Genomic DNA, 13,107 nt, shown 5'->3' with positions numbered 1-13,107 from the left:
TGGAGGCCTTTTAGTATTACACAGTGCCCCGTGTGAAACACTGAAAGCATATCATTAGCATTTGGGTAAGGACATACCTCTGCAAATGGCAGAATTGACACTGAAATAGTTTTAATATTCAAACTATTTAGTTTACATCAGCATAAAACTCATCTTGTAAATTCATGACTTGAAAGAAAAGGCATAAAATACCCTGACAGGAGATGTATTGTTTAAATTCAGAAAAAAAAAGAGCTAAGTTATGACAGTGTTAGCAATAGTGACTACTTCCTGGGTTAATAGCCCCATTAGTTTTGGTAGAATTGCTTAAGCAAAAAATAAATAATGTTATCCAAGTTGGAAAATTAGTTCATACAGCTGCTTGCTGAATGTATACTAATGTAAGAACCAAAGTAGTATAAATTATTTTTAATCTTTGTGTGTGTACTCATTTTTCAGACTGCTGCAAGTGAGGAGAGAATCTCTGTTCACAATTTCCTTGTTGGACATGTTTACAGGGGTGTGGAGACATTGGGAAAGGAACTTTTTATGTATTTTGATCAGAAAGCTTTGAGGTAAGAGGTGAGAAAAGGGCTTCCTATGCATTCAGACTCTGTATTTGGTGGGTTGTCTTCTTCTTGCTAATGTCAGTTTCAGAGATTTGAAAGAGATGGAAAAATTCTCATCAGCCTCTCTGCAATGCTGGAAATACAGGATATAGTCACATATGCAGATACTTCACTGCTTTATTCTTAGTCTAAGATTCCATGTAAAGGTATCTGAAAAGAACAGTTATCTTTAAAGTGCTTTGTTTCAAACAGGAAGTTGTATTTTCCAGGGACAAAACAGGTACAGTGCATGTAGTGCAGTACATGCAGTTGCAATTACAGTGCAGAAGTTACAGTTAATGTCTTCCACTACAAACTGTACTTGCAATTTCTTTAAGTCTTCCTTAAGAAGTTTAGACTAACATTCTGTATTTAATTTGTAGCGATTCAATTGCATTGATAATAAATTTGTGGGAAAAAAATTGCCAGACTTAAATATTGTATGTTGATTGTAAATATGTGTGCATTTATGCTGTCTCTCTTGTACATGAAACCTAGTTTACTTTGCCTAGTTCAGTATGTTCTGTACTGCAAAGCCAACTCAAAATAAATCTAATGAAATGCACAGTGCAATGGATTATTAAGAAAATCCTCTAATTTTTAATAATTAGCATAGAATACATAAGAAAGGCCTAATAAAGGCAGTGATGTATTAGTAGTTACCTGGGATGATGTGTAGGCTGATCTTTGGTAGCAGGTGCCTGCTAGTTATCAGCTATAGTGCTATATGCTTATTTCTCGTGGTGCTAGAGCAATGCAATTTGTTCTACAAGCATATACTAGGCTTTACATGAGGATCATGCAAGTAACTAGTAGGACAGGACTGCGTATGTGTTTCAAGCTACCCATATTTGTGAAGGTTAGGATTATGGTCCTAATCAGTTTCTCTTGCTTTGTATTATGCTTTATTAAATAGAAAGAGAGAAGAAAAAGGTAAGTGAGTTATAAAGAAGTTCTAAAGGGAGATAAAAAAAGGCAGGGGAATAACTGATACAGATGTTAACCTTTTTTAAATGAATATTGCATGTATTTACAAATTGATTAAGTAAATTATGCAATAAGAAAACATTGTTTCGATTGATCGAATTACACTATTCGAGGGGAAAAAGCTATTGCAAGGAACCTAAGTAAAGCATTTTGCAAAAGTTCTCTTGAAAGAGAAAGAAAATGTGGCCCAGCTCTAGTATGGAAAATATAAACCATTGATCCTGAAAGATCTGCAATAACTTAGTGTACTTAATGAAAACAACCTTCAGTTGTTGTTAAGATAATAAGCACAAAAGTTTCACGAATTCATCAGTTATTATAGCTCTAAAAACTGTATTAAAAGAAGTCTCTTTAGCCTGATGGGAAACCTTGTGAAAGTTATGTACAGGAAAGGTCTCTATGCAGAAGGCAGAAATTATTTATTATCTGATATTGAAGGACTTAAGATAATTAAGGATTTAAGATAATTGTTTTTAAAATGCATTTTATGCAGCTTAAAGATGTTAGAGATGGACTGCATCTTACTGCAGTCTAAGACTGGCTGCCAGGTTTGTTGTTGGAAGAGGGAATAAGAAATACACTTTCAGAGGAGGTATCATTCTTTATTAAAGCTAACTCTTGAATACAGAACTTTATTGTTATGGGGTGGGTTACTGAAATACAGATTCTGTATCAGTACATAACAAAACCAGCTTTTCTCATCTGTTGAGATTACCTGTACAAAGCTGGTAGTCAGGCTGGAATAATGCCAATCAGACACATCTTGTGAAAGACTGTGCATGAAGGGTAAGTAACTCATTTTATGCTCCTGGATTTTCTGATGTGGGGAGTGACCACCTGGTGGGAGAAGATAATCTGACCATGAAATTGTTTTATACAGTTTGGCTAATGCTTGCCTGACTTGCAAATGAGGAGGATACTTCTGAAGTGTTGCCATGTTTTGGATATCAATTAGCAACTGAGGTTCAGTTCAGTATATTTACATTCCATGGTGGGCAATAGATGTCTGGGATTTTTTTAGAGGTACAAATGAACAATGACTAATGTGTTAAATCTTTTTGTAATTACAAAATAATCCACTTTTTTTCTGAGATACAATGTATAGTAGTAGGAGTCTAGCTTATGGTTTTTAGGACTTGAATGTACCAGGCAAATTTATGACAAATTAAATGTATGAGACAATAGTCAAACTTGTCCTTTGCTCAAGCATACTAGCTCCTGGTAGAATATATTATAAAATGTAAGACCTCTTAAAGCATTAGTGATCTGTAAAATGAATGCTTGAAAAAGTTTGTTCTTCTACTTTGCCATCTGTGCATTTTTCAGTTTATTCCTTTTATTAATTTTTAATTGACCTGCAGGTTTTGCCTTGGTTGTAGGCAAAGAAAAGCAGAAAACAACATATGGCAAATACTAATTACTTTGTTTATGGTGTTATTAGATGTAGCTGTGATGTGATAACAGTGTTGGCAATATGGGGACTGGAATTTTTCCTTTCATACCAGGTGACTTCTGCCTGATTTAACAGAAAATAAGCAGCCTTATTTCTTTCAGCCTTCCTGAAGATTTAAGAACCTACGTTAGAATATTTTTTACTTGACATGCTGGTATTCCAAGTAATTAATAACAATTCTGATTTCACACCAGAAAAGTGTTACTTAATGATCAGGTTTAACTTCTGTATAATGAAGTATGAAGACTACTGGAAGACTGCCATGTTTTGGAGTGGTTTTGACTTGGAGAGGGTTCTGTCTTCTTTGGGAATTGAGCACTGTGTAAGCAAATATTTTGTTGCTGTGTAACTGATAATGATTAGAATTAATGTACATATATACTGACTTGGTTAGGTAAGATCATAACTTCAAAAAATAAACTGGTGTAATGGTTGGAAAGATTAAGTTAGAAGACCTATAAAAACTCTATTTCTCTCCAAGGATTCACTTTGGTATGAATGGTTCCATGTGTATTAATCCTGATGGAAGGAAAGACAGAAATGAAGCGCTACCAGTTTTGGAGATACAGCTTACAGAGGATACTGTCTGTTTTTTTGAAGTGACAGTAGAGTACAGGTAAAGTAGAAATTAACCAAATTGAACAGTTTGTTTCTTTTTATAACACTCTTTTAAGCACATAATAAAAAATCATGTGCAAATCAAGTGCTTAGATGCTATCAAGACAAAACTTTGTGAATGTATCATATTTATTGGTATGATAATTTAGTTTTGTTATTTTTGTATCAGAGCTTACATTCAGGTAAAGTAATTCTATGCCACAGTCTCATTAGATAGCATCAAGACTGGGAATTAAAGTTAGATTTAATTCTATTCTTAGATCTGAATGCTGAATTCCATTGCTCTTTTCCACATTGCTCATTTCCACATAAGTCTTACTTCCTTAACAAGAGGAACAACCTGTCGTGATTACTGGTTTCAAATTTTTATGCTCCCAAGTTTGGATTTTTATTTTTGTTTTCTTTTTTGAAGCAAATTAGTGTAATTGTACTAATTTCCATTAAGTGGATGCTTATGTCCATCAGCATGGTACTTCACACTTCTAATAAAAACAACAGCAAGCTCAATTTTAAAGTGTTTGAAGCTCTTGAGTGAAAAGGAGCATGTAAATCAAGTAACAACATTATATGCATATTTAAAATTACAAAACATAAAAGCTTATGTAAGCCTGAGACTTCTTGTACTATTTAATTGTCAATGATTATAATTAACCTAATAAAATCCATGTGTGGATCATTGACCTGTTTATGGGAGGGATGGTAAATGTAATTTCTGTGCTTCTTCCAGTCACTGGTATTTTCATGGTTCCTGTTATCTGGATATATAATGTTTTATTGTACTTTATTGTGTGGTTTATGAAACCATACTCCTATATTAAATATATTTAAAATAAAAATAAGTTTTAATGTATTTTTCTTATCCAGGAATGCAGCTGAGAGTGAGCAGAAAGTGAGAATGATGGAAAGCTTGGATGTCTGTTCTCCAAAGTTTAGCTTTACAAGAGCAGAAAGTGAGATTAAGCAGCAGAAAACTCGCATGTTGTGTGATGTGTTACTGGATCAAGCAGTACTACCTGGAGTGGGAAATATCATAAAAAATGAAGCATTGTTTGACAGTGGTCTTCATCCAGCTGTTAAGGTGGGTGAAATGTCTCAAAATGGTGCTTAATGACATCAGAGTATTAAGAATGTAAATAAATATTTATATAACATTTTGCCACCTTCTTATCTTTGTTTTATCATCTGTCATTTCTAAAGTTATTCTAAGACATTAAATTACCCTTTGATCATTATAACTGGTGATATTTGTCATGGCAGTCTTTGAAACCTGTTGCTGTACTCCTGCCTCACAGAGCTGGACTTATTTTGTGTTTGCTCTTACAACTTGAAACATCTACTTAGTAGGGAATTAATTTACTTTTCACTTTCCCTTATTTTTAGACTGTCAATTTAATGGGACCACAACAGTACGCCAGAATAATCAGAAAATGAAAAGTGCTCAGGTTTTCTTTGCTCAGTTACTACCCAAAATAGTTTGTGGTAGAGTTGATTATTTTTGCAGCTGCTTCTTCCAATTCTTGCCCTGCTAGCTGGCATAATTTGCTTTTCGATCATTGTTTACCATACTTCCTTCGTTTTAAGATCATCAAGCATGTGTCTCCAAACTCTGGTTGAAAAGATCATGTTTGCAAAAGAGATTGAGGCTGTATAGAATGCAAATGCAAGCTGGTGAAGATAGTAACTGGAAAGATTTTGAAACAAAATATTTTGAAAGTTCTTCATAGGATCAATCTGGATTTTAATTGTATCTGCAGTATGAGCTGGCAGAAAAAAAACCCAACAAAACAGAAATGTGGCTTAAAATTTTGACAGTTCTTAACAAAGAGCTAAGATTTTTTTTTAACAGAAATGTGTTTGGTTGATATCTCTCTCTAATTGTTGTGCCTTTGGCTCATGTATTTTTGCTGAATATCTCTCACAGGAAAGAGCCTCTGATGATAGGTTGTATCACAATCCACAAGGAAATTAGGAGGGAAGTAAGAGTTGTTAATTCCACATGATTCATGTGGTCATGAACTCTTTGGTCAATACAGTAGAAGACAACTGAATTTTTTATGAAATGATTTGAGCGAATGAGGCAAAGCACATTGTTTCATGTGCAAGCACTGAGTTTTTGTAGTAAAGAACACGAACATGAAGCAATGCAATTCCACATCAGTTTCAAAGTGCACCTGCCTCGTAGGTCTTCTTCCTGTTGTCCCTTAGCATAGTAATATTCTAAAAATCATTCTTGCCTTTCTTACAGGTTTGCCAACTGACAGATGAGCATATACGTCACTTGGTGAAAATGACACGTGAATTTACCCTGCTTTTTTATAAGGTATTGGCACATGTTTCTGAGAAACCTTCAGAAAGTGACTGGCATGTTGGCTGTATGTGACCATCCAGTGAAAACAATTGAAAAGATGCAACAGAACAAGTGTTTATGTGAATAGGAATGTTGGTTTGTGTGCTCTTTATTAATTGTGAATTGTCAAATGATGGAAAGGAGTCAAGATTGTAAAATATGCACAGCTTGGCCCAGAAGAGTTTCACAGATGCTGCCTGAGGGCCAGTTCAGTTTTTCTATGCATGTGCTGTAATGTCTCTCTGAACATGTCAAAATTGATACAGGTTAAGCACAAATTTAAGTGTAAGATAACAGAAAGGTCACTCTTCAGACTGGAAACTCAAGATTGCCCCAGGGAAGTATGAAGGTAATTCATGTGGCTTCCTTTATGAAACTTGAAATAGCAAGTATATTTATTTGACCAAATAAATAAATAAAGTAGATTCTAACAACTTTTTTTCTAACTGAAGCAATGGTTTTAGTTACTAAAGTGCAATAAATTATACTTTCTCCCAAATGCCATAATTTTAGTAGGATTTAATTTCTTCCCCTGTAAACTCTGTAATTCCAGGTTGCTCTTTAACTGTCCGCAATAGAAAAAGAGAGAACTTGACCTAATTATTCTATGATTTAATTCTTTAAGCTTCATGCAAAGAAATAAATAGCAATAGTGAAATTCTTGTCTGTTTCTCTTGGTGTTCATGAAAGGCAGAGAGCTAGTGCTGCTAAAAAATAATTTTTTGGTAGGTTAGGAGGTAACATTCCTAATAAGATCTTTCGATCATGGAAGCTAAAAATGTAATTTATTTAATAGTCTGCTTAAATGTCTACTTTCCCCAAACCACTGAAGAGTACTTCAGTTTGTTGGCTAGGAAAATCTTTTCTTTCTCCAAACTTCATAGTGAGGTCTACCAGTAAGAGATAGTATCCAGTTCTGCAAAAACTATAATACTAGGAAACTTAAATGTGTCACAGGCTTTTAGACTGATAATAAACAAGTTCAGCCTTCTCTTGCTCAGTTTAGCCATTTTGAAAGCTTTTATAATCAACACTTATGAAATAATTCACCACCAGTCAGATGCTTTCAAAAGACAGCTTAGCCCCTCCTCCCAAGTCTCTTTATGATTTGTAATGAAAATATGTTAATACAAGGGACAGTGCTTGATTTTTTTTTTTTTAGACTTATAGAATGCTTGTAGTAATCATAGTCTATCAGTAGAGATGCAAAGATCAAGAATCTTGTTTGTGTTGCTCTTGTTTGGTTTTTACATAACTGGACAGGAAAAATCTACTCATAGGAAACTGACTGTAAACCTTGAGGAGAAAGCAAACTGCTTGTGAATATTCATGCAAATATATATTAATAATTCCTTCTGATTGCTTGTGCCAGTACAATGTAGTAATTCATTCTCGTTCAGCTAGGCTGATGAATAAGAGCACAGCAAAAGCAAATATGCTATGCTCAAAGACCCCTGTATTTTGGGAGAACTCCAAGGGTCTTCATACTTTATGGAGCCAGAGCTATTGAACCCTGCCAGAGCTGAGCTGGTATTGCTGGGCCAGCTGTGGTATCATTTGAACTGTGCCCAAGGTACTGAGATTATAGTGCAGGAACTCATGTGGCTCTGGAGAGTTGACTGCATCTCTACTGGGCTGTTCTTGTTTGTTTTTCTGCCAGTTTTAGCTGAAGTATGTGTACGCTGACTCCATGTGAATTGTCTCATGAAATGTACCTGCCTGTCAGCTGTCTGGAGGCTCTTTAGGTCACTGTGCCCTTGGGCTTGTGCTGTACTTAATTTAATATGACCTGCTGTCAGGATCTGGGTTGCTCACCATAGTGCCAAGTGGCTTTTCATGAGCCAACCTGTCTGGAATGGCCAGGGCCAAAATGAAGCCGAGCAACTTTACCGGGCACTACTCAAGATTTACATAATCTCTGGAATATTTTTGTATTGCAGTTCTTTAGGTTTTGGGAAGGCTGGTTAATCCAGATTGTAGCATTTGGTCTGAGTTGGCCCTGTGTTGTGGTTTTGGTTCTTTTTGGGGGTGAGGGAAGGTGGTGGTGTTTTTGTGGTTTATGTTCATTTTATTTTTGTTTTTGATGTTGCTTTGATTGAAGCTCATTAGCTCTTCAAGAACACTCCTGCAGGTGCTAGGTCAAAGACCACTGGTGCTGAATCAGAGGTAGCTGAACCAGCTGAACTCAAGCTGTTCCTAGCATGTATTTGCTTGCACCATGTTAGTTTGGTGCAGTTTTTTTCTGTCTTGTATTCCATTATGTGGACCATTACAGATACTGTTATATCTGATTTATTTTTTCCCTAAAATAATATGAAATACAGATATAGCCCTTATGAATGTGCCTTAAATATATTTTTCAAGTCACTGAGTTGCCAGTTTGTATGTTGGGTTTTTTTTTTTTAGCTTCAGACTCACTTAACATGTATCCTAAGTCTCTAACTTGGATTTTAAACATGTTCTGTTTTAGTGCCGCAAAACTGGGTCTGCACTCTACAAACACTACAAAGTGTACAAGCGCTCAGCATGTGCTCAGTGCAGTGGGAACATCACTGTGTGTCGTTTAGGAGAGAATAACAGAATGACTTACTTCTGTTCTCGCTGTCAAAAGGCAGATCCCCAACCTGTCAATCTTAGGTATGATGGTAACTTTGTGACGCTTTTTTATGCATCAAAGCACTTAAGCTGAAACCAGGAGAGATGTTTAGACGCAACTGAGTTGAATAGCATAAAATAGGAATTTGTGTCTCTTTTTTTTCACAGGATAGCCTCCTCAGTCCTGGAATATCTAGATAGCTGTGCATCTATGCAATTTTATTCTGGCTGTAAAGTTACACTGAGGATAACTAAAACTTTGGTAAATTCAGAGTGTGGCAAATATTGTAGGGGCTTAGGAATTTTTGTTTCCTTCCTCCTTACTGGATTTAAAAAGCTGTTATGCTATAACAGCTATATACTTTAAGTGTGCCACAAAGACACTTTCAGTTCCACATAAATGGTGCTAGCACCAGCTTTCCTTCTTTTATTTGAAGAAAGGAGAAAAAACATTTGATATCACAAAGGGTCAAAAGGCAAAAGTTCCAAAAAAGCCTTATTCAGACTTAGATACCTCAGTTATTCTTGAAAATTTTCATCTGAGGCTTCAGAATTTTGTCTTTTTATACTGAGCTCTGTCAATCTAATATAAGATACTGCTTCACTTCGCAAACTTTGCCTTCATTAGTGTGTGTGTATATATATTTCAGATGAGATTTACAGAACACACAAATCCCTTTCCTACCTCCAAGCTTCTTTCAAGACTCAGATGGCTGAAGGGATTTTGGTTAAAGCTTAAAAATCGTCCTTGAGTACAGATCAAATATAGAAAATTCCAGCATGGAAGAGAAATATTTCACATGCTGATAACCCCAATCCGATGTATTTTCAGAAAGTAATAATGAGAAATATTTTGCAGAAAGGTAGGAAGGCAGCAGTGTTCTGTTGAGTCAGATAGTTAGAAAATGATGCAAGGAAAAAATCTCTCTTTCTCTCTATTTTAGAAGAAGTAGTGATTTGGAGGTTTGTTGTTGTATTTTTAAATAAATAATTAAACAGTGCTGTATTTTGGTGAAAAAACATTGCAATGGTAGTTATAAAAGGAAAAAGGTTGTTTTTTGTGTTGTCCTCATCCTAATGGTCTGGTCTTTGTGTTCTACTGGTCTCTCTTCAGTTATGCAGTAACTGTTACCCAATAAAATGATGTGTAGCTCAAGTGATTTATCTGCCATTCCAAGCTTTTCACGTCTGAAGACTGGCAGGAGCCCGTGTGATCAGACTGATTTGCTACAGATCATAAACTATAGAATTTAACCTGATGGGTTTGGGGCTCCAAGTAAAGTATCTTATGATTTTGCTGAACTGAAAAAATGAAGAAAATACCCATTATAAGCTTACCTTGTCAAATTCAAATGTACCTCGAATCTTAAAAATACACTTTTCCCCTCCTATTTCATAAAATGGGAAAAGAAGGGAATGACGTAGCAGACAGATCAGAGTGGGAAAACATGGAAAAAAACTCCAACACATGACATGCTGAACATGTTCAGTCTAGTAATGCATTTTTGATAGCTGAGTAGAACAACTGATCCAATAATATGAAAATGCCCATTTTAACACAGTTTGACTGTTGTGTTATCTAGCCACAGCATTCTTGTGAATGCTACTGTAATGTCTGTTCTACCTCTTGACAGCACAGGATCTCTGGTATCTCAGCAGTTCTCATTATCCTGCTTAGTCTGCCTGTTGTGGAAGACGTGGTAGATCATGGATGTCTCTACCATTACTTTAGAAATCTAGCTTGTTATGGAGAGTGATAATTAACAAATAAGTGATAGGTTTAAAGAGTGTTATTACAGTTTCCAACTACAGCATTTGAATTATTAATTGAAGTGCTCATGTTCTTGGGATTAAAAAAATAATCTCCAAAAAGTATATAATTCTACAAAAACTATGGAGAAAAATGCTTGACAGCTTATCAACCATAAGTTGGTTGATAACATAGTACTTAAAAATTTACATACATAACTTACTGGACAGGTAAGTTGAAGTTACATTGAATATGCTGTCAGTGTTTGGGTACTCTGACAAGATTAGTCCCTGGTAAGATGAAGTGATTGTAAAAGAGTAACCATGATTTTAAAACAATGTATGAACATAGAAGGTAGTATAATTTAAAGAAAAATAAATAAAACTAAATCTTTAGAGATGTCTGTAGTACAGCTTTGGCTCACAAGTCACAACTGGGATCCTTAATTCCAAACAGGCTCCTACAAGTTGAAAAGCTTTCCAGCAAATGATGACACACAAGAAACTTTCTAACTTTTAAGATTTCAGTGCTATTGGATCCTGCTATTAACAAAGTGGACTTACTGGTAGCATTTAAGATAAAAAAAAAAATTGTTTACTGGATTGTGTGACATTCTGCACTTCAGCTTTTAAACAGTTTTTCATCCAGTAATGAATTTGTTAGTAAGTTTCTGTACAAGGGTTGGGGGAAAAGCCCTGAAACAGTCTCCCTTTCTAACCAAGTGTTTTGCTGAAGTACTTGAAAATGGTAGGGAATTTGAAAGACTACGGCATTGTGCTGGAGAGTACATCAGTTAATAATTACTTTCTGTCAATTTCTTATTTAAATATTTTTATTTGTATTACTTCTGCAGCATTTAAAAAGATCTTCCTTTGAGGTAAAGAAAAGAACAATCAAACTTGAACCATGACATGTTGTCCAAGCTATGATAGGCAGACATAACACTGTGTACTGCTTGTTCCCTAGCCCTATGCCTCCCTGCACATAGTGGTGTAAGGCAATTTGTAGAAGGAACGTCACAAAAGACTAACATCATTCTTTTGTTTCACAGCAAACTGCCAGCTAGAAATAGCCTAATTGGCTGGGCATATGGCAGGGGGTCATGTTCTAATGAACATGTAGCTCAGAAATCTGAAGAGGAGTGGACGTGTATGTGCTGCACTCTAATAAACAAGCCCTCTGCTGAAATTTGTGATGCCTGTTTGACTTCAAGGCCTGAAGGTACTGAAGGGGTTGTGTGGAAAGTATACTGGGAAAGGGGGCAGACTGTGATTTTGATGCAGTTTTTAGAACTTTAGAAGTGTTTCACTGTGAATTGTATTTATATAACTTTAGCTAACTTGAAGTCAGATTTTGGGGACTATTACACATGATCATAGAAATTGTCTTGTCTTAAACCCCAAAAATGTCTCGTCTTCCAACTTTGTGTACACGTGGGATTCTATGGATAATTGTCTTCAGTGACCCTTTGTTTTTACTGGGGCAAGGAGTGAGGCAAAACACCTTTCTTTCAATTCTCCTTAATATCATTAAAGTTTACAGCATAAGTCTGAATGAGAAAGCTTTGGGGGCAGAAAAGTAATTAGCATTCTTTAATGTGAACAAAAGCAGTTTATCTTGGTACCCTTTTCTAAAAGGATGTTGGGTTTCTAAGGGGCTAGTTTTTTTCCTTCAAGTTCAGAGGAAAAATTTTTCTGGACTTGTTACCTAAATTTGTTGTGTATCTCTTGCTGGAGCTTTTAATGCTGCTATCTAGATGAAGTATTGCTTCATTGCTTAAGCCTTTTATGAATGGAATGATGTGTGTGAAAGTCTTATCTTACACTAGCTAAAGTCTGTTTCCTCAGATCAGGAATCAATAAAAGTATGTCTATGTGTCTAACATGACAGTTGTTGCCATCACAGACAGAATTACGCTGCCAGCATAATTCTTCTGCAAAATCAGTGCCAGAAACCTGAAAAATTTAATCTGTCCACAGAATCAGATTTACCAACTAATGTTTATCCTGGAATTAATATTGTCAGCTGAACCTTAGAATATATAATATCATGTGCACAAATGCTTCATTTTAAGCTTTGTAACAAAATCTTGTTTCTTCTCTGGTACTGAAAACAGGCCTGGAATTTGAAGATGTGTTAGACTCGGTAGAATACTGTTAGAAAATGTTTTTTTAAAAGTAAGATGTATTTTTGCATCATAGGAGTGATATTCTATATTAATTTTTAAACAAGAGATTGCCTACCTCTCTTTTTGCAAACCTTAAGATTCCTTGCCTTCTCACTTTGTTCAGTGTTTGTCTATTATGTTGCTTCTAAAATTAACTACTGTCAGCTGAAATGTCTGAATTTTTGAGGACAGAATACTTGGTATGTAGAATTAGCTGCTGGCCATACAGCTGAAATAATTCAGTCTGTAGACACAGATAACTATTTACCATCATAGCACAATTTCCTTGCTACTTTGCTAAGTACAAGGCCAAGCTACATTCTGTCTTAAGTCTGAATGCACTGAGACCTGTATGTTTCACTGTGCAGCAGTGGCAAAATGGAAGGAGGCTGGAATAAAGTATTTTTATTGTTCAGAGTAAATTGTAGAGATTCTTATACTTTTACTGAGTGAGAATGCCTTTGAAGACAGTGTGGCCTTGTGTATGCTTCATGTACCCATTGCTCTTCTACTTAATTCCCTCTTCTTTGTATGGAGGGATGATATAGGAGGCACCAATTATAGTGGAAAAGAAGAACTATGTTCCTGAACACTATGGCTTCC

At 35.5% G+C, this 13,107-nt stretch overlaps 1 protein-coding gene across 1 annotated transcript in view; it reads left to right on the top strand.

Moving 5' to 3' along the window:
• Positions 1-438: 438 nt before the first annotated feature.
• Positions 439-13,107, top strand: part of NEIL3 (nei endonuclease VIII-like 3 (E. coli)) — a gene marked incomplete at its 5' end in the record, with an annotated part of 17,012 nt that continues 4,343 nt past the window's right edge. Inside the window, 6 exons of the mRNA XM_009080236.1 lie at positions 439-554; positions 3,509-3,643; positions 4,510-4,723; positions 5,891-5,965; positions 8,463-8,629; positions 11,389-11,558. Coding sequence (XP_009078484.1) covers positions 439-554; positions 3,509-3,643; positions 4,510-4,723; positions 5,891-5,965; positions 8,463-8,629; positions 11,389-11,558 — 877 coding nt within the window. The remainder of the gene's footprint in view (positions 555-3,508; positions 3,644-4,509; positions 4,724-5,890; positions 5,966-8,462; positions 8,630-11,388; positions 11,559-13,107) is intronic.

Source organism: Acanthisitta chloris, unplaced genomic scaffold, assembly GCF_000695815.1.
Source record: "Acanthisitta chloris isolate BGI_N310 unplaced genomic scaffold, ASM69581v1 scaffold16298, whole genome shotgun sequence".
Classification (NCBI taxonomy): domain Eukaryota; kingdom Metazoa; phylum Chordata; class Aves; order Passeriformes; family Acanthisittidae; genus Acanthisitta; species Acanthisitta chloris.
This window is presented reverse-complemented; position numbering and strand designations above follow the sequence as displayed.